Below are 24,136 nucleotides of genomic sequence, written 5' to 3'. Positions count from 1 at the left end.
GCAGTCTCTGTATTTTTATTTACATGCAGTAGTAGTGGTCATTAAAAAAAGAAAAATATTCAAAGCATTATTCAAAAAATAATCACAATTAACAAAATAACACAAGGCTTAGTTCCACTAAAAAAATGGGACAGGCTGTCCAAACTGTCCACAACCAAAATGGGCGAGAACCTCCATAAAAACACAAATTGCACTGGGACACGGCCACTTCGGAGGCAGTCTGAAAAAGGCAGGCCGACACGCGAAAACCACACAAGACACAGGTTTACAATTTTGGTGAGTAGATAATTTTTCAACTTTTCCAAGGCGGAGATATAAAGCTCACTGCAGACGAGGCCCTGCAGGTCATTGCCTCAAACCCTTCACAACGTTCTGGGAGTTGAACCCGTTTAGTGGTTATACAGCTGCTTACATATAAATATTTCACCTCATATAATCAAATCGTCATTTTTCACCAATTTCACACAGGATGAACATTTCAAGTGGTTTAAAGGCTTTGGGTGGAAACCTAAAGTTTGACAATAACCGCGGTGGAAGTGACTGTTTGGAGACGATCACTGAGCTGCTTTGATGACCCATTCGGCTGTTGGGTTGAGTTGAAAGAGGTCCTTCATGAATGTTTCTCCATCCAGACGCCTCTCCGCTAGGGAAGAACACGGAGCCGTGAAATAGGAGTAACAAAAATGAACGGGGGGGGGGGGTGCGGTTTTGTCAAACTCATTTTAGCCCAAGGTAGCTGTTATTGTAAAAAAAAAAACATAAAATGGCATAAAATGTGTGCCTTCGCTGTAGGGCTAGGGATCATTTGGACGCTCACAATTAAATCAGTCCATTAGCTGCACCGCTTATCCTCAGTAGGGTCGCGGGGGTGCTGGAGCCCATCCCAGCAATCATCGGGCAGTGGGCAGGGGACACTGGTTGCCAGCCAATCGCAGGGCATACAGGGACAGACAACTCGCTCATTCACTCCTAGGGACGATTTGGACCAGCCAATTAACTTAACATGCATGTTTTTGGAATGTGGTAAGAAACCGGAGTGCCCGGAGGAAACCCACGCAAGCACGGGGAGAACATGCAAACTCCACACAGGAGGTTCGATCTCCTGACCTCAGGACTGTGCCGCACACGCGCTAACCACTGCTCACCATGCTGCCCCACAATTAAATCATGATTTTGAATTAGAGGTATGTAGTGTGATGCCCTTGCTACAGATTCAACCCCCAAAGATTTCAAGCACTCGTACGAACCCTGTTGAGAGAGCTCCACTTGACCAGAACGACCACTATGTCAATCTCTCAAGGTATTGTAGCAATGAAACAAAATCATAACTGCCGATTTGGTGCCCGGGTCGAAAACATAAAACTCGCCATAGAATATCACTGCTCCTTTCTTTCGTTAGATATTTTCACTTTCCACAATATACCCCCCACTTTTTCAAACACTCCAGAAAACCCATTTCATTCCAATTTCCATCTTGTTGAAATTTTTGTTTATTATTGATTTAAGTAAATAATAATGATAATAATACATTCAGTTGTGTGTTTATCAACAAATGTGTGTTTGTTTTTGATCAGATCGGTAATTCGCTGTCAAATTGATGAAATGCATATTAATAAATAAAAGTGTAGGTCCTTCGAAAGGGGACATTTGGCGTCCTTTTCCGGGTAATCTGAGGTAACTGCAATTAGCACTCAGAAGTTCTAAAAACTATTCAATAATAAAACAAGTTAAAAATTCTACAGGTGTAAGATTCAACTATAATTATGTTTTTGAGGTTTTTTTTCCATCATATTTTTTTTCTTTCACAAATATTCAATCTTTGCAGTGTTTATCAACAGTGCATTTGTAAAAAATAATAATAATTAAAAAAAAAATAATAATAATAATAGTAATAACCAAAACAACCATTGAATTCATTTCCACTACTGTTTATTTAACTTAGGAAAAACTGTGTAAATTGGTGAATTGGCACAGTGGATGGCTAGTTGGCGCAAAGCCCCACGGTGCAGAGGTTCAGGGTTCAAGTCCAGCTACCGCAGCCTCCCTGTAACGAGTTTGCATGTTCTCCCCATGGCTGCGTGGGCACTCCGGTTTCCTCCCAAATTCCCAAAAACATGCATGTTAGGTGAATTGGCCGGTCCAAATTGTCCCTAGGTGTGAATGAGCGAGTGCTTGTCTGCTCCAGCACCCCCGCGACCCTTCTAAGGATAAGCGGTGCAGATAAAGGGTGGATGATTAAAATGATTGACATAATAACTTTCTTTTTGAATTTTAAATAATTTTTTTTGATGAATCATTACCTGTATTTGGGAACTTAGCTGTTAGATTTCAAATCTGTAACAAAAAAGTAACTAAAGCTTCTTTAAACTTCTGCAAATACACCCATCCATGTGCAGGTTAATAATTTTGTATTTTTATATCTTGGTGTTAACTAATAATGTTCAATCCCTGTGGATAAAACACTGAGTCTAGTAGTGATTGTTGCAGTTACGAGATGCATCCATGCACCACACCTGAGTGCAATCGTATTGCTTTAAACAGCGCTTCCATGACTTCTATTTGAAGAAAAATAACATTGGGATGGGTTTTCTTGATGTTCTCTTGTTTATTAATGGAAGCCAGCAAATACAGCTAAAGCAGGTGGTTTGCCTTTGGAAGTGGCACCTGGTTTTGGTGACATCCAGTGGACATATTTAAAACTGCAGGTCCTTGTGATAGGCCTCTTATCTCAACAGTCAAGTCAATTTAAGTCACATTTTTTTGTATAGCCCTTAATCACGAGATGTCTCAAAGGACTGCACAGGATTACAATTACAACATCCCCTGATCTTAAACCAACATAAAGATAAGGAAAAACTCAAAACCTCAGCACGAGGTGGGTTAGATAATTAGTACTTACTAATGTTTCCACCAATCTCGTAGAGACACAGGTCCTCCCGCTTGACCTTCATAGAACTATATACACAAAAAGATAGGGACAATGAGAGACAACAGGGTGAGAATGGACATGATCGTACAAGACAGACCTGTCCTGGCTGAGAAATCGTGTGAGCACATCAACCGCTTGCAGGTCTTCAGTGAGCTGGACGGCCATGGAGACTTTGCTGAACTGCGGTGCCTGAACGCGGATGAATCCTTGCACGTTTTCCTGCTTTGCAGACAAGATGAAATAATGGAAGCGAGCAAGCCCTGTGACAACATTTCATATCCTAAGGTATTGTTTCCCAACTTTTTTCCCCGGATATACAAAGAGGAAAACTTGAGCTGGTAGGAAATGTTGAAAAAAAGGGGGGCACTGCGGAATATTTGACCACTAGATGTCACTGCATTATGTAGTGCATCCTTTTCCTGACTTTTCACTAGATTTTGTCATTTTTGTCATAAACCGGAACAAGAGGAGGACCCAGATGCGTGACGTTTCTCACACAAGTTTTGTTTTACGGGAAATGGGGCAGTCATGCACGTTAACCCAAAACGCCAGTGGTTCGGCGATCGTTGGGCGGAAGACTTAAGACTGCAGTCTGGCGTGGAATGACAGGAAGCCAGAGGCTGACGAGATCGATACCAATCGCACGAGCAGATATCAGACGGATGGGGTCGATACCGGACAGGAAGGGACAGACAGGATTGATATCAGGCACTGGAGACTGGAATCCGATAACAAGCAAGACGAGATAGACGGAAACGATACCAGACACTGGAGATTGAAATTAAACAGGACAAATTAGACGGGAACGCTACCATACACTGGAGATCAATAACAGACAGAACAAAACAGCCGGGAACGAAACTGGAGATCGATATTAAACAGGCCAAATATAGACGGGAACGATACCGGACAGGAAACACAGGCAGAAAACCAGACAAAGTCAAAACCCACGTCTTGCGGGTGCAGAGGTTCGTTGACGGACTGACAAAGGGTGAGTGAGAGCACTGAGCTTAAATAGGAGGGAAGCCAATCAGTCAACAAGCCGCAGCTGGCGCCAAACGAGCGGGGCCCATTGGGCGCAATGGGCAACCGTGACACTTTTTTCACATTATTTTCAGCACTTTTCAGTACTTTTTAAAACCTTTCAATATTACTTCATTGTTAGTATTGTTTTGTCATTTTTCAATTTTTGTCCAGCCCCTAACAAAAGTAAGTTTAACAACCTTTGCATTAAATGAACAAAAAGATTTGTCTGTTAACGTTCCTCTCTAATCAAAATTGGTTACCAGAATTAGTGACCTGTAGTACCCACTAAGCATATAACTTTGCATCATGAAGATGGAAAAAATAACGCATTAAATAGGCATATATGATAGACGGCAAATCATTTCAGGTATTACTCTGGTCTGAAATACCTCAGGGGCAACTCTGTCGCACGGTTTATCCGTGGTGATCTTCTTCAGAAGCTTTTTCATCGCCCTCTCTTTGTTCTGCTTGCGCTGGTTCTCCATGTTTTGATTTCGCACCTGCGTCAGGATGAACTTGGGGATCTAACACAAACACACAAAACCTTTAATATTTGTGAAAGAGTGAGCACACTGGAGGTTCATTTGGAGTCTCACGGTCCACAGGAGGTTCTGGTATCTGATGAGCAGCCGCATGATGTTGGCGGTGCCGGTCGCCATGGTGAACTCCTGCTGCTCCGTGACCTTCGAGCGACATCCCTTGAACATGAAGATGTTGGGCGCCATGATGACGGAGACGTTGTTCAGAGTCATTTTGTTCTTAGCCTGGTGCTCGATCACGCGCTGGAAGAACTCCACAAGGGCCTGATGAGGCACAAAAAAACAATAAATCAGATGTGATTTTTAAGTGCGGCAGGGCAGCGCAGTGGTTAGCGCGTCCGCGGCACAGTTCTGAGGGCATGGGTTCAAATCCTGCCTTCCTGTGCCGAGTTTGCATGTTCTCCCTGTGCTTGCACTCTGGTTTCCATCCCAAAAACGTGCCTGTCAGGTTAATTGGTCGGTCCTTGGTGTGAATGAGTGAATGAGTTGTCTGTCTCAGTGTGCCCTGTGACTGGCTGGCAACCAATTCAGGGTGTCCCCCTACCAACTGCCCCACTCCAGCACCAGGACCCTACTGAAGATAAGCGATGCAGATAACGGATGATGGATGATTTTTAAGTGGCATCAGGTAAAACTACTAGTATTAGACAACGTTGTTGTCAAAAATCGAAAAAAATGGAAAAATATTTTCCAACAGAGGGAATCATCTCTACAGGAATATAATTTCTGCTGAGAGTTGCTCATGCAAAAAGCGTCAGTCGTGAGCGATAACATACAGAAATGGTGGCACTGACATCAAGTATATGGAACAAAAGACTACTACCAAATGTTGGAAAGCAGGCTTTGCAAATTATATGGATACACAAATTTAAAAAGAAAGGACGTCAGACAGTGGAATGAAACTGAGTCTGACTCGCCTCTAAAAGATTCAAGTAATATTCAAGCTAATATGGTTTTAAAGACATGGATTTTACATTTTATACATCGCTATAAAAGAGAGCGTTATGCCAGACTGTGCCTGACAATTCAAATCCAAAGAACAATGTCAGTTGTTAAAACGTTAAAAACGACAAACGTCAGTTATTAAAACCGTTAACTATTGAGAACCCTTTTTGTTAAATACTTTGCAGTTGACCACTGAATGTTAGTTCCCACTGAATGATAAGCACAAACTGCATTTAATATTTGTTTAACTCATTGTTCTACTGCAGCTAATGAGCCTGTTCTAGGTTTACCGGGATAAAAAAACTTCATTTTAATTTGTTACCTATTTGCCTGTTCCTAAAGATAGATAGTGTTTTTTTTAAATTTATGATTATTTTTGTCTGTACTGTGCCTAAATGGTTTTCGATTTTTTAAAATTTAAATTTATGTTGTACCCATTTTTCTCGTGTTCATAATTATCAAACCCACTTAATTCTAAATTTGTTTTACTTTTTCGTAATCATCTGATTATTCAGCTCATTTTTAATACTCTGTGACTAGAGGGTTAACATATAGTTCTTGTAACAGTTTTACCTTCAAACTGTCCCGGTTGGGCTCGGGGAGCAAGAGGACCAGCAGGTTCAATGCTTGCAGCTGCTGCTTCTTTGTAGGGAGCTCTAGAAATGTTCAGGAAAACATAGAAAATAAAATTATTAATAAACTTTTATCCCTGCCAAAAAAGGAACAGTGGACCCCCGGGATAGGACGTCCCCGCTTTACACTGTTTTCACTGTACAATGTGGAATAAAATGCTTGATCGGCACCCTGTTATGGCATTTTCCACATGATGAGGTATCAACAACAAATAATTTTATATGCCGAAAAACTTAACGGTGTTTGTGCAAATATTTGTGCAAGTCGCGCACCTCATGTCTGTCGGTTATTGGTCGACGTTGTATAACATGCTGGTCTTCTTTTAGTTTGCGTCACTGCATATTTAACACACTGATATGATACTGGGTGAACTCCCTCCCACAATGCTCAATTTCTATCTCTGTTCAGTTCAGAATCCCATGAAACAGACTAAGTCGTTTAGCTATGGTTTTCAAGATTTTCAGTAAAGCCAAAGGGAGGAGAAAAAAAGTGATAACAATGCTAACAGAGATTGATAAAATAAAGACATATGAAGACGGGACAGGCATAGTTAAGCTGTCTGAGGAATATGGCCGAAACCAATCGACGATCGGTCCAATTATTTGAAATTAGCAGGTGATAAAAGCAACTAAGAGCAAGACAATTCTCGCAAGTGGAAGTTTTAGAATCATTTTTCATGTTAATCCGCCATTTCCTACCACAGCTGCATCCACCCATTAACTGTAGCAGTTCAAGTCACATCACCTCAAAGGTAAATAATATGTATTTTTTCTTTCTCATGTATATTTATTTGTAAAGGTATTTTATTCATATATTGTGGCCATTCTACATCACAGCTACTCTAGTAAAGGAAAAAAATCAATATACGAGATATTTGTTATTGCAACATCCTTTGCAGCCTGGTCATCCTGGTAGGGCGATTACCTCATGTGCGGTCCCCTTTTTAAGGTTTCTTAATTTTCCTCATGTTGAGGTTTTTGAGTTTTTCCTTGCCCTCATGTAGGTTTTAAATCAGGGGATGGTGTCATAATAGTCTTGAGATTCCTTGTGATTGAGGGCTATACAAATAAACATGACTTGACTTTGAGCAAAAATCTTGCTCTCTCTCTGTGGTAGCAGGGGTTCAGAATGCATTAGCTAATGACCATAAATTTCTATTTCTCGTCAGTGATGGGAGTAACGCATTACGAAGAAACGCATGCATAGGAACGCACTTTAGTTTCTTGGTAACAAGTGACTTGTCATCTAGAAAATTTTCTAACTTGACTGTAGCTACAATATGGTGTGTTACTCCGCTACTTTTTAAAATCAGACCATGAATTACAATGTGTACTGTGCTTTGCCGATTGCTCATTCGCTCACGAAGTACGTATGATGAACTTCACTGATGGTCATGAATCTTTAATATGTGCCTACTGTTGACAGCGATGAACGCGTTGAGGTATTCGACGGTCAGCAGGGGGTGAGGCAGCTCCCTGATGAACAGCTTTAGGAGGCTGGCGGCATCGTGTTGCTTTAGCTGTTGCCACGGGAACGTGCCCTCGTAGAAGCAAGACTCCAGAGTCTGGCACAGAGACTAAGCAAAAGAAAAACGGTGCGTTAGTTGTGACGATGTTGGCGGCCGCTTGTAAATCGCAGAGTGTGGCCTCTTACTTTGACTCTGGTTGCGGCGCCAGGGATACGGAGAAGGCCCTCTGTATTTAAGCCTTCCTCCTCGATGTGATTGATAAGCTAGAGAGGAGAGAAAGGATTCCAATGTGCTATTGACAACATTCGATGAAGGAGGTGGGCCTGCTTACCCTCTGGAGGATGAAAGGCACTTTGGTGCCTGCTGCCCTTCGCTGGTCCTGGTCCAGTAAAGTAATGAGGGGAACCCCAAATAAACCGCTTTCTGTGTAAAAAGAGAAATCGTGATAAGTGTATTCTTACTTTAATATTGGACACGCGGCAAAGGATGCCTCTTTGTTGTCTTGACTATTATGCACGATATACAGACGCTCCCCTACTTACGACCATTGGACTTACGGAAAACGGTAGATACCAACATTTTTTTCTGGATATCGAAAAATATCCGGATATCGCTGTGAGTTAGATTTTGTATTGCGTGCACCTTTTTCCAGGTACAGGACATTACTGTAGTGCTTCTTTCCGCCTCTACTGGCGTGTGGCGCTGTGAGAGCTCACCCAGCATCCATCCCGAAGAAGAAATCTGCTTCCTCTTCCTAGTTCGAGTGTAAACATTCTATACTGTATCTCCAGCGCTCTCCAGAACTTTGACATTTATATTGTTTAATATCTCGTGCATCCATTCAATATGGTTGGTGCAAAGTGTAAAGAAGAAGTGAGCTGATTAATTTGAAATGAAAGTGGAATATGGAAGCTTGATGCTGTTGAGAAAATGGTTGGATCCTACTTTTTCGGCCACTTTCTACCACGGAGGAGGAAGTCGCCTAACTCTTGAAGCTCACCTTCCATAAGTAAGTTAAACTTAACTTTATTTCTCTTTATAGAGCATATTATTTTATAAAATGTTTTTTTAGTACAAACAATATAGGTTACTTATACAAGCCTTAAACATACTTATATAAACCTTAAACATACAAAATATGGCACTGGAGCAACTTACGAACAAATTCAACTTACGAACGAACGTCTGGAACCTCGTTCCTAAGTAGGGCAGCGTCTGTACGTCCTTATCACTATCAGCCAATAATGTTGCTGTTTTTTGATACCCTCACCATTTAAAGCGGATCTGCTTCATGCAGACTAAGAAATTTAATATTAAAAAAAGGTCTCGGGACGGCTTTTAGAACAGATTTGGAATTTGGCATTGTGGTTTTTTTTTTCGTACAGTCCTCTCCTGTTCTCCTTGCATGTTCAAAATGAATTGATGTCTTCTCTCCTTATTTTGAGAGTGTCTATTAAAAAATTGTTGGCCTGGAGAGGGATGGGCACCACTCGGCTGCACTTACCCAAAACACGCCGCAAAAAAATGGTGCCCCTGGGACTCTAGTGGTTAACCACCCACCCACCACTAAAATATTAAGTTATCAACCAATACAACCATAAAATCTAGGTAATTATCATTGTTTTGTCCACTGAAATATATAATTGGGTTTCATCTGACATTATTTTTTCACCTCAGTTTTGGCAGAGTGGAGCTGCAAGCGATAACAAAAAACAATTATGAATAATTCTATTTAAAGTGTGGTCAATTTTATTATTTTTCTTTTTGAAATTTCTTTTTTCCATTTTTCTTATCATTTGACCTCAAAAGTAGGAAAAAGCACATTAAGTTATACGTTTTAGTTAACTTTATTATAATTCAGATTCATATTTATTGTGATTCATCATATTATTCATCTTTGATGGCTTATTAGTGTTGTTATCTTTGCCGTGATGAAGTGATGAGTTCTGTCTTGTCATCATTATTTTTACCTGGAAACCTTGTGTTTCTGGGAGAAACTTTCACCAAATAATAACACAGAATTATGAAAGGCCTACGTAAAATAAAAAAACAAGTAATATAGCATCTTCCTAAATGACCTAAGTCATAATGAGACGTATAAACCTACAAAATAGCAAGTGTCAAACTTATCAACAATAAAAAAAAAAGTGAAATTTGCACATGTCAAGTCAAGTCATGTTTTTTTTGTATAGCTCTTTATCACAAGGAGTCTCAACGGGCTGCACAGACCACAGATTATTACAAACTACAGACTACACCATCCCCTGATCTAAAACCTACATGAGAGCAAGGAAAAACTCAAACATTTCAAGGACACCTCTTACTACGCACTCCACTTTAAATGCAATATTATTTTTAGCATAAAATTAGTCAAAGAACACTCTTAATGCACTTGGTTTAGGGTGTTGGATGACATAATCTAAGATTGGTTAATATTGTTTTGATCATTCTATTTTTTTCTATTTCAGTTTCATGACCAGTCCTTTACAAGATTGATAAACCTATTATCAGTCGGAAACAAATGTACTTTTATGCGCACCGATAGGATTTCAGAATCAACCTTAATCCATTTTTACATCAGTCACATAAAAATCCAGCACTTTATCCAAAATTCAAGCACTTTTCAATCCCTTGAAAACACAACAATAAAATGCAAGCATTTTCAAGGATTTCAAGCACCTGTAAGAACCCTGAAAGGTGTATTTTTTTGTTTTTGTTTTAAATTAGGTATATTTACTTCATACAATATTTAATTAACCAGTCAAAACACCAATCTATATAACAGAGCTCAAATAATTACACAGTAGAAACATGCATTTCATTTATGGAACGATGTAAAATGATGACTTCAAAAATACCTTTTGTCTTCAGTTTGACAGCCTTGTGAGCTTTCAGATCGATGCCGGCCGTGTCAAAAAGAGCCGTCATCTCCACCAGAGCCAGCCTGCGAACCTGAGGACACGATAATGATAAGATTGATTCAATTATCAATTATCACTTGTGTGTCGATTTGGGGGCGCGGGAGTGACGCCTACCATTTTCATATCCGCTGCGGACAGATGTCCAACTCTGGTCTGACCAGTTTTGTCCTTGAGAAGCCTAAAATTCTAAAAAGGAGAGCACAGGTATTTTAATATTGTCCGTTTTAACTTTAGAGGGACACTATATTATACGACTACTGTATGTTGCTGTATTGTGATTATCGGCATCGATATTTGGGAATCTGGCAGATATTGGTATCGGCGTATTTATTTATTCGACGCGCCGATTGTTAAGCATAATACCGAGCAACTACTGAACCTTTCTCGCCGTCTCCTGCCTTCTGTCTCTGACGCTACCCAGCAGGTCATTGGTTTTTGTGCAACCATAGTAGTAAGATGGCCTACAGCTTCCTCTAAGTAAGGCTCACGTTAAGAAAAATAAATGCAAATTTCTCATCCTATAAGTATGTAAAAATGCATTTTTATATGACAGTTCTTGTATTTTTGCTTGTTATCTGAGTTAGTGTTTGGCAACCTTTTCTGTACCAAGGCATGGTTCAATGTATGATAATGTTCCCACAGACCGACCCACATTAGTAATAATACCAAAAATAATACTAATCATAAGAAAAAAAGCCCAAAACACCTGTGTTATCACCAGATCACAGGGATCCAAATAACATGGCAAAAGGCACTACATTTTTGTTTCTCTCTGTCACAATATTTCTACTCACTGTACCAAATTGTCTTGCCTTTTTTATCTTGAAGGCACATGTGATCGTTGCACAAGAGTTGTTTTGGCTGAACTCATTCCTATTATGCTCTATTACGGTGCCAGGTTGTAAAACAATGTAATGGAACATTCAAGAATGACTTTAGCCAAAACAACTCTTGTACAACAATGGACCCATTACGTGTGCCAAGATAAAAAAGAAATGGCAAATACCGTGGGCAAGTAGTGATATCTAATGCCTTTTCATATACCATCAATGGTGCTCACAAACCGTGATCCAGGCTTGAATCCCATTGCATCTAATGTTGAGCTTATGTGATCCGTGGGATGTGTCGGTTGTTAAACGTTGCCCATATACTATAGTTTACCAAAAAAATCTAGCAAATTGAGGTTAATTCTCATCTCATTAGCTGCACCGCTTATCCTCAGTAGGGTCGCGGGGGTGCTGGAGCCCATCCCAGCAATCATGAGGCAGTGGGCAGGGGACACCCTGAACTGGTTGCCAGCCAATCGCAAGGCACACAGGGACAGACAACTCGCTCGCTCGTTCACACCTAGGGACAATTTGGACCGGCCAATCAACCTGACATGCATGTTTTTGGAATGTGGGAGGAAACCGGAGTGCCCGGAGGAAACCCATGCAAGCACGGGGAGAACACACAAACTCCGCACAGGAAGTCTGGTAGCTGGATTTGAACCCACACAAGAGGTTCCCAAGACCTTAGAACTGTGCCGCACACGCGCTAACCACTGCGCCACCGTGCTGCCCAAGGTCAATTCTAATTAAAAAAAAGATAACGTGTAGGGCAACTTTTATGCAACATTTTATTCTTACTGTGCATCCCGGTACCAAGCGGCCTATGGGATGGTACCGGTCCACAGCCTGCTGGGCGGCAGTAGCTCAGGAGGTAAAGCACTCGTATTGGCATCATTGGATTGCAAGTTCGATTCCCGGCTCCTCCGTACTACAGTGTCCTTGGGCAAGACACTGAATCCCTAATGCCCCCGATAAGCAGGTAGTTGCCTTGCATGGCTGACAATGCTATCGGTGCGTAAGTGTGTGTGTGAATGGGTAAGTGTGAAGCGCACTTTGAGAGGTCTTCATTGACTTGAATAAGACATTCAATTGCTGACCACTGATCTAAAGCAGTACTTTTTTTTTTAATTAGTTACTTTTTTACCACATGCTGGTTTAAGATCAGGTAATTGTGTAATTTTGTAATTGTAATCCTGTGCAGTCCTTTGAGACATTTGTGTGATTAGGGGGTATATAAATAAATTTGACTTTGACTTGACCACTAGGAATAGCTAAACAACACACACTGTCCCTCACATTACTATATGGCTTTATCTGCAATCTGGGTTGGGTAGGGTTACTTTAACTTGATTACTTTCAACTACTTTTGGATTACTCCAATACCAAATACGCTAATAAAAGACAAAAGAAACTAAATATGAATAAAATTACTAAATTTTGTGCAGGCTTGGGAAGTAACGGAATACATGGAACGGCAAAAATGATGTTGGGAAGCTGTTTGGATTTATTTTCATTTTGTTTCTGTCGCATTTTGTTAGTTTTGCCGGAGATCAAAGAGATCAAAGCCAGGACAGAAAGCTTACCACATGTTGTGAGTCATCATTTTATTCATATTTAGTTTCTTTTGTCTTTTATTAGCATATTTGGTATTGGAGTAATCCAAAAGTAATTGAAAGTAATCAAGTTAAAGTAACCCTACCCAACCCTGTCTGCAATACAGGCAGTAACCACTAGATGTCTCGGCTTTTGTTTTTCCATGAAATTCTTATGGCAAATGTGCCGTTATTCACGCAGGTTGTGAGTGTATTAACACGAAGACACTAAAAGTGAACTCGTCTCACCGGTAACTTATCATCGGGCGAGTCGGGACTCGTTGGTACCGCCACACCAGGACGGTTATCCCTGTATGTGAGGGCCTGCTCCGAGAACGCCACATCCACGTTCATGACCGTCTCCGGTTCTGTACAGAGCGAGAAGGACATTTCAGGAACACGACCACATAAGTACTGCAAAAAGATGTTTACGAGTGTTTCCCTGGAGTGCAGTAAAATCTTGAGATGTTTTACTAACAACTTTGAGTTGCTGAAAAACATTTCTGGGTTTCCCGCCTCGCCGGGTAAAAGCAATTACATTAGGGCAACATGCGGAGAATGTATGAGTGGAACATTTGAGTGTGTGGCTGAGTAATGACGGGAATGCATTAGTGCACCAGTTACCGGCGGAGCTGGCTTCACTCGGTGGGCTCTCACTTCCCTTTTGGACCTCACATGGCTCTTTTTCCTGTGGGATGATAAAATGTAGAACCCTGTTTCAAGGGGGCATGAAAGTGGAATAAAGAAATTCAGGCTAACTAGTCTGGCTGGCGGATTTTGGCATATCAGTTTTTTCAAGCAAGATGTGGAATCTACATAGGGATAAATGAGCGTTCATGGCATCTTCAAATAAACCCCTGGGATCGATCTCAGGATCACTGTTCAACAGCTTCTTATAGGGTTTTATAGAAATGAGAAATGAAACATACGAAAAGGTTACACTTATAAGAGAGGAAGGCTGAAAATTGACCTATGGTTAAACCCCGCCCTCAAACACATTGATCCAATCTCTGTGTTCGTAGTAAACCCAATTGACTCTGACATTCTGAGTTCCCTCGTCGATAGAAATGCATTGAAGTTTGTCACTTTTCGTTCATTTTTGTGTTTTTTTTCCGTACATCTTAAACTTTGAAATGTTCAAATGGTGTGCATGGGGTACATGCAAATCTGATGCGAGGTATTCTGAGAAGCTAGGCGTATTCTTTACCTTTTCCAAAGCCAAGTTTAAATTGAGATAAGTGTCTGCTTTAAATGAAGCCATGTGGTCATCCACAGCACCAACTCAACGTGGATATCTGGCTTGAAGCAATGAAAGCTATCTTTTATTTGGGTTTACTTTTACTGGCGATGCAAAACACCGCCAATTATGCTTGGTATGTGGTGAAAAGCGTTCAACAGTGCTATGGTCCCAAGTAAGCTTAAACGTCATCTCCAAACAAAACACCCTTCACTTTAAAACAAAAATGTAGTTTTCGTGTGTGTTTTTCATCATCAATTCCTGCCAGAATATCAGCTCTGTGTTTATCCAAACAGGCCCAGGTTTTATACGGAGTATAAATAAAGATAATAAAATACAGTATTCTTTATGCTTAATTTTCCTATTCGTAACGTTATAACGTCATTCTTTGTTAATTAACATTTATGTTGTTAATATTTTCCCCCACATTTTCAGCTGGTTGTGTTCCACTGGATTTTTTTGTCTCAAAAAAAGTTGAAAAATACTGCTGTAGGGAATTAATTACATACTAAGCTTAACTAAATTTAACCTGCTTTCATGCAACCGACTTAAAGCTAAATTCAGCCATAATAATGTATAAATCCGGGCTTAATACCCTATCTTGGGTTTTGTGCAATGCCACAAGTGTGACTCTTCGAACAATGTTTACGAATTCTTCCTTACCTTTTTGGGCAACCTAAATATATCCCGGACGTCGGCTGGGTGCCGGTTGCGCCGGCGCTGCACCGAGGTCAGGCGGCGCTCCACTGCCGCCACTTGGGCTCTCGTCAATGTAGACAAAAATGTAGCGCTGTCCTCTTCCTGTCAGAAACATCAAGCTTAGGAAATTTGTCTCTACCCGTACCTTAAATTCTGGACTACAGAGCACACCTAATTAAAAGCTCAACTCAACTTTGTTTTTGTACAAGCCGCATCAGACTTTAAGCCGCAGGCTTAAACAGCCCAAAAAAAATCGACCCCATTGACGTCCATTTTCACATTTAAAAGAAAATCAGTGGGGAAATGTCGAGTACAGAAAAGTAACACATTGTTATGTGATTAAGACATTTGTATGCGGACTGTCAATCTTAATCAACTAGCGCATCAAACAATCTTAATACAATTTTCGTTAACATAGACGCATGAGTGCAACATAGATCATTATACATAAATACTTCCTAACAAGTAGTGTTGGCTAATTGAATATTTTTGTGTGGCGCAGGTGACCAATCATGGGGTATATTTTTCCTATTAGGCGAAAAACTGTGAGGTGATATTAGGCGGTGATCATTCCGATAACTGTCAGCCTGTGTATGTCAAAGCTAATCATATTTAGTTAATTGTGTATTTCTCTGTCTTCTATGTTACAAATCTACTGATGAGCTTGACTGCTGTTTTGTACCGTTTTTGAACCGAAAGATATATGACATCGTTTGTTATTACTACGCATGTGCGAACTTTGAACCGTAGACGTATGTGTGACGTCACTGATACTTTCTGCGCATGCGCACTTTTTGAACAAAACCCGAATGCACCGCGGGAAACTTGTGAGACGGTGAGACTTTTGAATCCGTCCTCCCACTACGTAGTGAATAAATTCTAAAACTACATTTGCCTCTCTTACTGATCACTCCAGTTTAACCTATTACGAAAATATTAACCCTAACATTTTTGGTGCCGAAACCCGGGACGGTACGTAGTATTTTGAAGTTGAAAACGAAAACGAAAAAAAAAACCAATCAATTCTACCGCGTGGTCTAGAACAAAGGAAACCCTTCAAAGTCCGCGTCACCGTCAACGAACCAGGATGAAGTGATCGGTAAGAGATGCATTTCTAATATAAAAATTTGGAATAATTCTAAGAACGAAGCCATTTTTTATAAAAAGATAAAGTTGAATTGGCCACAGAAGAGTGATCATAGTGTTGACGGGCGCCATATGTGGGCTTGAGAAGCCATTACAAAATCTTAGCTAAGTAAATACCCAAAAGGAATCAGAATAAAATACGAAGTATTTTAAATACTCAAACTTTTTGTTTGAGACGGTTGTATTGATTGCCTCGGGACGGAAATGTCGACACTAACCCCAAGGTGGGGACGGTAGAATGGGAAAGAAAAGTAAGGGGGAGGGGTACAGAGACGACCCCCCACTTTTCCCATTGTCCTTTTTCAAAAAAAGGACGGATCCCTCTGTGGTTATATAAAATAAAATAAGGTTTAAGTAAACTGCATGGCTTCATAAAAAGTGTACACGGTCTAAAATTAAACTAATTTTGTGTGGGCCCACTCTGTCTTGTCAAATGTTTTATGTTTGTTCAATGTGAAAATGTTTGTATTCTTTCCTATATTCTTATTCTTCTTGTCTTACGTGTTGGTTTGAGCTAACTTTTTAATCGGCCTACGTAACTGAAAAGAAAAAAATATAGAAAAATACGAAGAAAATTGCCGCAAACGAGAGAGCGCGCGCATTTTTAAAAGGAAAAAAAAAAAAGGAAGAAGCGAAGTGCACATTGCAACGAGAGAAACGTTTTTTTTAAGAGTAAGACCGGTTAAAAAAATGTTGTTTTTGGGTGGAACCGAGAGCACATCGCGTTAGGAATCGAAAACGTTCGTTTCTTGGGAAATCGGCGTTTGACGCTAACGGTGTACAACATAACGCCTGCGGGCCTAAGGGGTTCCAAAAAAATTTTTTTTTCGGTCCAAATTTTTTTTGTTTTTTCAATTGGAAAACGATAAATTTAGGTGTGCTAAGTTTAGAAAACTTATGTTTGAGTTATTTTAGATGCATTAAATGAGTTAATGCCAGAATAACACTTACTAAAGATACAATAACAAAAATAAAGATAGAATATTCCGGTTTTCAGTTCTAAATTAGAAAATTGAGGACTGTAAAGACGGGGGAAAAATCAAATTGAGCCAATTGGAATGGAATAGAGATAAAAGGTGTTTTGTACAAAATTATCAAAATAGAGCGAATAATTATTTTCAATGAATATGGAGGGAAAATTCATTGAGGGGAATAAAAATGATAAAATGACTCGTAGATCAATACACGTCATTTTTACATTTAGGCTGGTAAGCTAAAAGGGGTGTTAGAAGGTGCAGAAGGAAAAAGTGTTATGTAGGGAATGCATTGTTGGCAAAGCATGTAAGGAAGTTGTTAGATGGACAGTGAAAGTTCGAAGTTTTTGAAGAAAGGTTTTAAAGGAAGTAGGCACGAAGATCAGATTGAAGGCTGAATTAGTTCACGAAAGGAAAGAAAAGATGAGGAAAGGAAGAGACACAAGATGTGGACTGATCAGAGCGGAAAAAGAAGAAAGGATAATGCAAGTAAATAAGAGTTGGTAGAAGGAAGTGGAATACAAGTAAGAGAAAGAAGGAATGTAAAAGGGAAAAGTTATTTAAAGAAAAAAAATAATTCGCTGAAAATTGGATATGAAAAACTTGAGACAAAAGTATGAAAAACATCACATTAGTGTGTTTGGAGTTCCTCTAGGGTCTTGAAAACACTATATAAATGCAAACCATTTATAATAGATTAGAATATACCTTTACCGACATAGTTACAAAATGGGTTGACATATTGTGACTGACAATGAAATTTGGCATAACAATCCATCTTTAGAGTAAGGTAAAGGAACAGAGAAGTAAGGTTATAGTTATAATTGATACAATATTTACACAAAAATAATTGCATGTAAGATGTTACATACAATTGAGGTTTGTGTAATATGCATTTGCTGAATAGACATCGCAGTAGAAGTTGTCAGCATTGTGCAAAACATGTGACAGTATTTTTATAGATAAGCTATACAAATTAACGGAAATTATTTAAGGGATGAAAATCTATTTGAAGGCAAATGAACATAGATATACTATCGAACACTACACTATTTCGTTGCCATAATGTAAAATATTATAGACTATAGAAAAATAGTTGGAACCATCATGAAAACACTACAAAGGACCTAAGGTAAAGTATGATTTTACAGCAAAAGTGTTGCACTAACAATGTTTTGAGTTCTAGAATCTTGGTTCTTGTCTCATTTGGACTCAACAACCCGCTGAGGAGAAAATGGGATCAGCGAAAGGTAGCACAAATAATATGATGAAGATATTCCATGTGATGAACAATGGTAAGTGAAAAACCAATTTTTATGATATTAAAGGAATATGTCATCAATAAAGGTGTTACAGGTGAGAACCAGAAAAGTTTTGTGTTCATATTCGGCCGGTATGAACCATAACTATGACAAGTAAATCTCATCTTGTTGGAGTCCATCACAGCGACCATCGAGCAGCGATTGGAGGACACCCTGAACTGGTTGCAAGCCAATTGCAGGGCACACAAAGATACACAATTCACTAGCTCATTCACACGTAGGGACAATTTGGACCAGCCAGTCCACCTGAAATGCATGTTTTTGAATGAGGTAAGTAATCCGGATAGCCGGACGGAAACAATGAGATCATGCAGGCTCCGCACAAGAGCCAGTGGCTGGCTTGGAACACACACACCTGTTCCCAGGTCCTTAATAATGCCGCACACGTGCTGGCCACTGCGCCACCGTGCTGCACACACATATATAATATATATATATGAAACAATTTTAATACTGAACTATCAATAATGATAATATGATAGGGATTTTGAATTCCCTGTACTAGCTTGCTAAAAGATTTATAGATCTTGGGAGAGATCTAATAACCCCTGAAATTAAGTGATACAAAGATATCTGCGTATTCATTCAGTTTTGATCATCAAATTATTAATTTATTTTCTGCATTTGTTGATGGTAATTGCAAATAACAGGCATGTCTTTTTTCCACTTTTCTACTTTCTGTACTTCTCTCTTTGACATCTTAGTAGTACATAATTCGTGACATCAATCATCAAAGCAAATGAGCCGTAAAAGCAAAAGCCGTTTGTCTAATAAAAAGACTGACCTTCACTCGACAAGAATTACCAACAACAATGACGTAATCTCGAAGCGACGAGATCTCGTTAGCTAAGATTGGCGTGCAGGAAAATAAAACTCGTATAACAAAACCAAATTAACGATTAGGCTTGTAATGTGTTAAATCTTTGTTAAAGAGTAACTAAATGATAATGACAATTTAAAGGGAAAAAAGTTGCGTCCCCAGCATAAATGACGTGGGGAATTGAAAACAATGAGTGTATAATACAAGATAACTATACAGAATAGTTTAAAAAGAAAGAATATTTGAGTAACCGAACTAATCATTTTTTGTTGAATATGCGAATAGCAAAAGGGTAATAACTTTAAGACATGTAGTTTTGCTCCTGATAAAGCAGGGACGAAAAAAGCAATGAAGATGACTGGAAAAACGTCCTTAATTTTAGTGTTCATCTTCTCGTTCGTAAATGGACAAATTCAAAAGAGGCGTAATATGTAGAGGTTATTTCCTTAGTTGTTCTCGTATTCAATAATAGATTACTCTCAATAGGTCATTTGAACCATTTCAAATAATCAAAATTTGGAAAGAAGTTTGAAAATGACGACAAATTAACACAAAAAAGAATTGGAGAATAGAAATCATAACGTAGCTGAAGCTATTTCAGTCACTGAATCTTTTTTTTTTTTTCTCTTTTAAACAGGAAAAAAAAGAAACAAGTATTAAGTCGGACCAGATCGTTAATTTGTTTAGCTTTAATCACAAGGGATCTCGAAAGGCTGCTTAGAACGAAGACTAGGGCGTAGAAACAAAGATTGTTGCGCAAAATAAAAGATAATAGATAGATAGATAGATAGATACTTTGTTCATCCCCGAAGGGAAATTCACATTTCCAGCAGCATCCCTGAGCTGAGAACAATCGAGAACAATCGAAAATAACACGGGAGCTGCTGGAGTGGCTGCCATTCGTGACGGCGCCGGAAGAAAAGATTCAATTTGAATCATGTACAAACAAACAAACAATTGAATCATGTACAAACAAACAAACAAACAAAATATTCATGTTTCAATAAGTGGAGTGTTAATAAAATGGGGGGAAAATAATTTCTGATACTGATATAACCAGGTAAAACTAATTTTAAGTTACCTGTCCAAATGAATGTTGTGCCATGAATAAACAAAATAGATAATTCATAAGTGACAAGTATGTATGGCTCTATATTGAATCAATAATAAAAGATTGATTATGGTTACAGAGAGAAGAAAATACAATTAGAGAAGTTATGACATTAAGTTCGATTTGGCATTTTTTTTGAGAATTTTTTTGTTGATCTTTTGAGATTTCTGATGTTTAGTGTGAGAATTTGGAATTTTGACAAATTTAGCCCAAAGGAAATTGGGAGGACAATTGATTACACACTGAATTTTTTTAGATTGAGTGTTACGATTGACAAATGATAAACAAATGTGTAACAAATACTGACTTATGGTTTGGTTAAGTTAAAAGGAAACGGTTTCTATGGAAGAGCATTTTTAGAAGACAAGGAGAAATAGATTGTTCAATCTTGAAGAGGGTAACGGATTAGTTGATTTTGAGACATATCGGGCTAATTTAAGAATAATTGCATGGGAAATAAATGAATAGAAATTGATTAAACTAAGATAATGTCTACTAGTACTTAAATTTAGAGAAAAATTTAAGACATTGAATAATCCGGCCAATTTACTAAAAACTCCCACTACGTAAGCACAATGGAATTAACGAGACTCTTAAGTGCCAGTGAATTCCACAAAAAGACTCTTTCCTTTCTTTTTGAAAGTCCATTTACTCTTCAAAGGACATACCACCCTGTCAAAAAGAAGTCATGGACAAAAATCATTTGCTGAAAGAGCCAAAGACATCAGTCATCCATTATCTGCGCCGCTTATCAACAGCGAGGCCAAGGGAGTGAGATGGAGCACATCCCAGCTACGCTCATCAACAACGACATCAAGGGAGTGATGGGGCACATCCCAGCTGCTTTTCAGACAGCTAACAGGAGATTCCTGCAGTCGTTACCAGTGAAATTGACAAAAAAGTCAATAAAGTCATTTTGTGTTTGACATGGACACATTTCTGAAAAACTATTTTTGATGGGCCAAAAGCAACATTCAAATGGTGAATGAAATGTGGAATAAGCAAATCAAAAGACTGAAAGACAACAACATTCAAGAATGCGTCTGCTTGAAGTTATATACAGTCTTGTTAATACAAAGTGTAAATGTATTTGAGGAAGATTGATAAATTCATCTTGCAAATTTATAAATGTGTCTGATTTCACTCCTATTCATAGATTGTGAACTTAGGTTTTAACTCAGGGGGGAACATTGAGACATTCCGTAAAATATAAGTTAAAACCTAGTTTTTTCCGAAATTGATGAAAAATTGTCTTCTGAATAAGCTCTCCATATAACTGTTTTTTGAGATTCAAATTACGAAATTTGGACGGATAGAAAAATATTACACAAAAGAAATGTTGTAATATTACAAAATTTACAATGTTTGTCAAATTGATTAACAAAAATCAATTAAAATAACCGTTTACCATTAGAAAATCGCCCACATTGAGAACCTTTTTGGATGTTATTTTTCATTTTTGGCAAAATCATTCACTTTGAACGTGAATTACCTGCTTTCTTTGCAAAATACTGTTATTTTGAACAAATTTACTTACTGAAAAGATAATATATAGGTATGATTTTTACAAAAGGTAAAACAGTGAATCATAACAATAAAAACGTCTTTTCTTGGGTTAAATTGACAATTTAACAATCTATCCTGGTCATCTGCCTCGAGGGGAATGGCCAACAGCAAGATAACACATTGAAAATCAAAAGAAAATGCAAATAAAAAGTGCATACAATTTTTTTTTCTCGAATGTGATCAATCTACAAAAGAGAACACTCAAACACTCAAATCAGGGTAAATGATTCTGACAAGGATAATGGTTAAACTGATTCAGTGACTGGATTTAGTGAAAAAGCAAAATTTGAAATTTAGAACTGACAATTTAAAAAATAAATTGTTTATCTTCGAGTTAGCATTTTGGGATAGAACGCTCAAAATGGATAGGGCATCTTATAGTGGGGATTTTGATTTTCACTTATAATAATATAAAGACAACTTGAGAAAATATACAAATCTATAAATGAATTTTTTTTAATTTGTTTTGAGCCATGAAGTCTCAATAGGGGGGAAGAAATAGCATAGCACAATTTATTTAATTTAAAAAAAAAATTTAAGTCCTGACTATCCTTTTTTCCCCAACTACAGCTTTCCCTGAATATCCAGTTCTATGGTATTGATTTATGCTTCTCTCATCCATACAGAAGGTGACCCCTGCTGATCAGATGATGGAGTTCTGTCAGCCCACAGGGAGCGTCAAACCTAACTTCTTTCCAAGGACAGTGGTCAGGATTCTGGGGAGTGTGCTAGCACTCGCGCCATCAACTGTGTCTCCTACACACATCCGCCTCGACGCAGGAGGCTGTTGTCATCTCAGGGAAGAAGCTAACTTGCCAGATCCGAAAAGAGGAGCAATCCAATGTGGACAACTGGATGGTGTCACCTCATCTACAAGCAACACATCATCATCACGCCAGGAGGTGTGGGGATCCTTACGGTGCCCATGCCCATGAAAAACAGCATCAAAAGCTGCCAATAGTGCCCTAATCTATTCTTCCGAAAGAATAGGCATTAGATTCTACAATGATATCTAGAGGAATGGTCGTAAAAGTACCAAAATGAGAATCCTAACAACTGAGGGAAGAAACGAGATTAGGTTCAATTTCTTCTATCGTAATGTTGAAAATCTTGGACTTTGCGGACTGCTTTGTTACATTGGTATCAGTTCCCATACACCAAATTTAAGTGGACTTAGACAGCATTGTCTAAAAGGACTTATCCCTAAAGGGAAACCTCTCCATTGCACACGCGAAGATCTGAGCGGGTAAGCTAATCGAGTCCCGTTCACCAAGTCATCCAGGCCCTGTGGAGACCAACGCACAGGCAGGGTTCTTTGTTTTGTGTTTTTAACCATCGCTCATTACTACTACTACGTTTTCTAGCATAAGAAACACTCTCGACCTCATGGAAATGAGGTGGGAGGAGGGGAATTTTTTCCTTTACGAAGGTTTTTCGCCCCTCCGCGAAACTATTAACCTGTTGTATTTCTTAATGATGTGTTAACTTGAAAATCTCTGGTATTATCACTGATATCCTTCGAAATCCACAACAGGGGGGAAATGTCAAAGCTAATCATATTTAGTTAATTGTGTATTTCTCTGTCTTCTATGTTACAAATCTACTGATGAGCTTGACTGCTGTTTTGTACCGTTTTTGAACCGAAAGATATATGACATCGTTTGTTATTACTACGCATGTGCGAACTTTGAACCGTAGACGTATGTGTGACGTCACTGATACTTTCTGCGCATGCGCACTTTTTGAACAAAACCCGAATGCACCGCGGGAAACTTGTGAGACGGTGAGACTTTTGAATCCGTCCTCCCACTACGTAGTGAATAAATTCTAAAACTACATTTGCCTCTCTTACTGATCACTCCAGTTTAACCTATTACGAAAATATTAACCCTAACAGTGTACCCCTCCTTAGTTACAGTAGTAGCTTGTATTGGCATGTATGATTTCTTATATAGTAGCAGCAATATCTGGTCTCCTCACCATTACTTTGACATGTGCACAAGGGATGGGAGAGCTTAATGTCAGTCGCATGGCACAGCAAGTGTACAGACTGTTGTGATTGTACGGGCTTCTGTACAGTACATCATTTTGTCACACTCCAGCGCAATGTTCCCTCTAAGCTGCGTGTGTGCGCAATTGCGCACTACCCAGAGCTTTTCCGCGCACAAGAAAATTTAGCCAGCTCACAAAAATCAGAGCTCGAATTGCTAATTAAGAAGCGAATTAAGTCAAAGTTACAGTGCATGAAGGTAAAAATACAAGGGTTCCCCTGACGTTGTGTCCTAAATGCGGTATTTTGAGGTCAAGGTCGAAGTAGAACGAAGTTGAGTAAAGTCAGTAGAGTTTTTCGAGAACCGGCTTCTTCGGCTCGGCTCACT

The 24,136-nt window shown here is 39.0% G+C and overlaps 1 protein-coding gene across 4 annotated transcripts in view; it reads right to left on the bottom strand.

Moving 5' to 3' along the window:
- The window catches only part of arhgap18 (Rho GTPase activating protein 18), a 43,049-nt gene continuing 18,913 nt past the window's right edge, over positions 1-24,136 (bottom strand). For 3 of the 4 annotated variants that reach the window (XM_088325217.1, XM_088325215.1, XM_088325218.1), the window contains 14 exons: positions 14,784-14,921; positions 13,508-13,571; positions 13,133-13,251; positions 10,576-10,647; positions 10,399-10,492; positions 7,872-7,963; positions 7,726-7,803; positions 7,489-7,648; positions 6,013-6,095; positions 4,552-4,758; positions 4,345-4,479; positions 3,027-3,151; positions 2,900-2,955; positions 1-643 (listed from right to left, as the gene is read on the bottom strand). In XM_088325217.1, coding sequence (XP_088181343.1) covers positions 555-643; positions 2,900-2,955; positions 3,027-3,151; positions 4,345-4,479; positions 4,552-4,758; positions 6,013-6,095; positions 7,489-7,648; positions 7,726-7,803; positions 7,872-7,963; positions 10,399-10,492; positions 10,576-10,647; positions 13,133-13,251; positions 13,508-13,571; positions 14,784-14,921 — 1,512 coding nt within the window. In that variant the 3' untranslated portion in view covers positions 1-554. The remainder of the gene's footprint in view (positions 644-2,899; positions 2,956-3,026; positions 3,152-4,344; positions 4,480-4,551; positions 4,759-6,012; positions 6,096-7,488; positions 7,649-7,725; positions 7,804-7,871; positions 7,964-10,398; positions 10,493-10,575; positions 10,648-13,132; positions 13,252-13,507; positions 13,572-14,783; positions 14,922-24,136) is intronic. The other variant, XM_088325216.1, reaches the window with a different exon arrangement.

The sequence above is a fragment of the Urocampus carinirostris genome, chromosome 20, assembly GCF_059441175.1.
Source record: "Urocampus carinirostris isolate Australia breed hairy pipefish chromosome 20, RoL_Ucar_1.0, whole genome shotgun sequence".
NCBI lineage: Eukaryota > Metazoa > Chordata > Actinopteri > Syngnathiformes > Syngnathidae > Urocampus > Urocampus carinirostris.
Note: the sequence above shows the minus strand (reverse complement) of the source record. Positions and strands in the feature narration are given on the sequence as shown.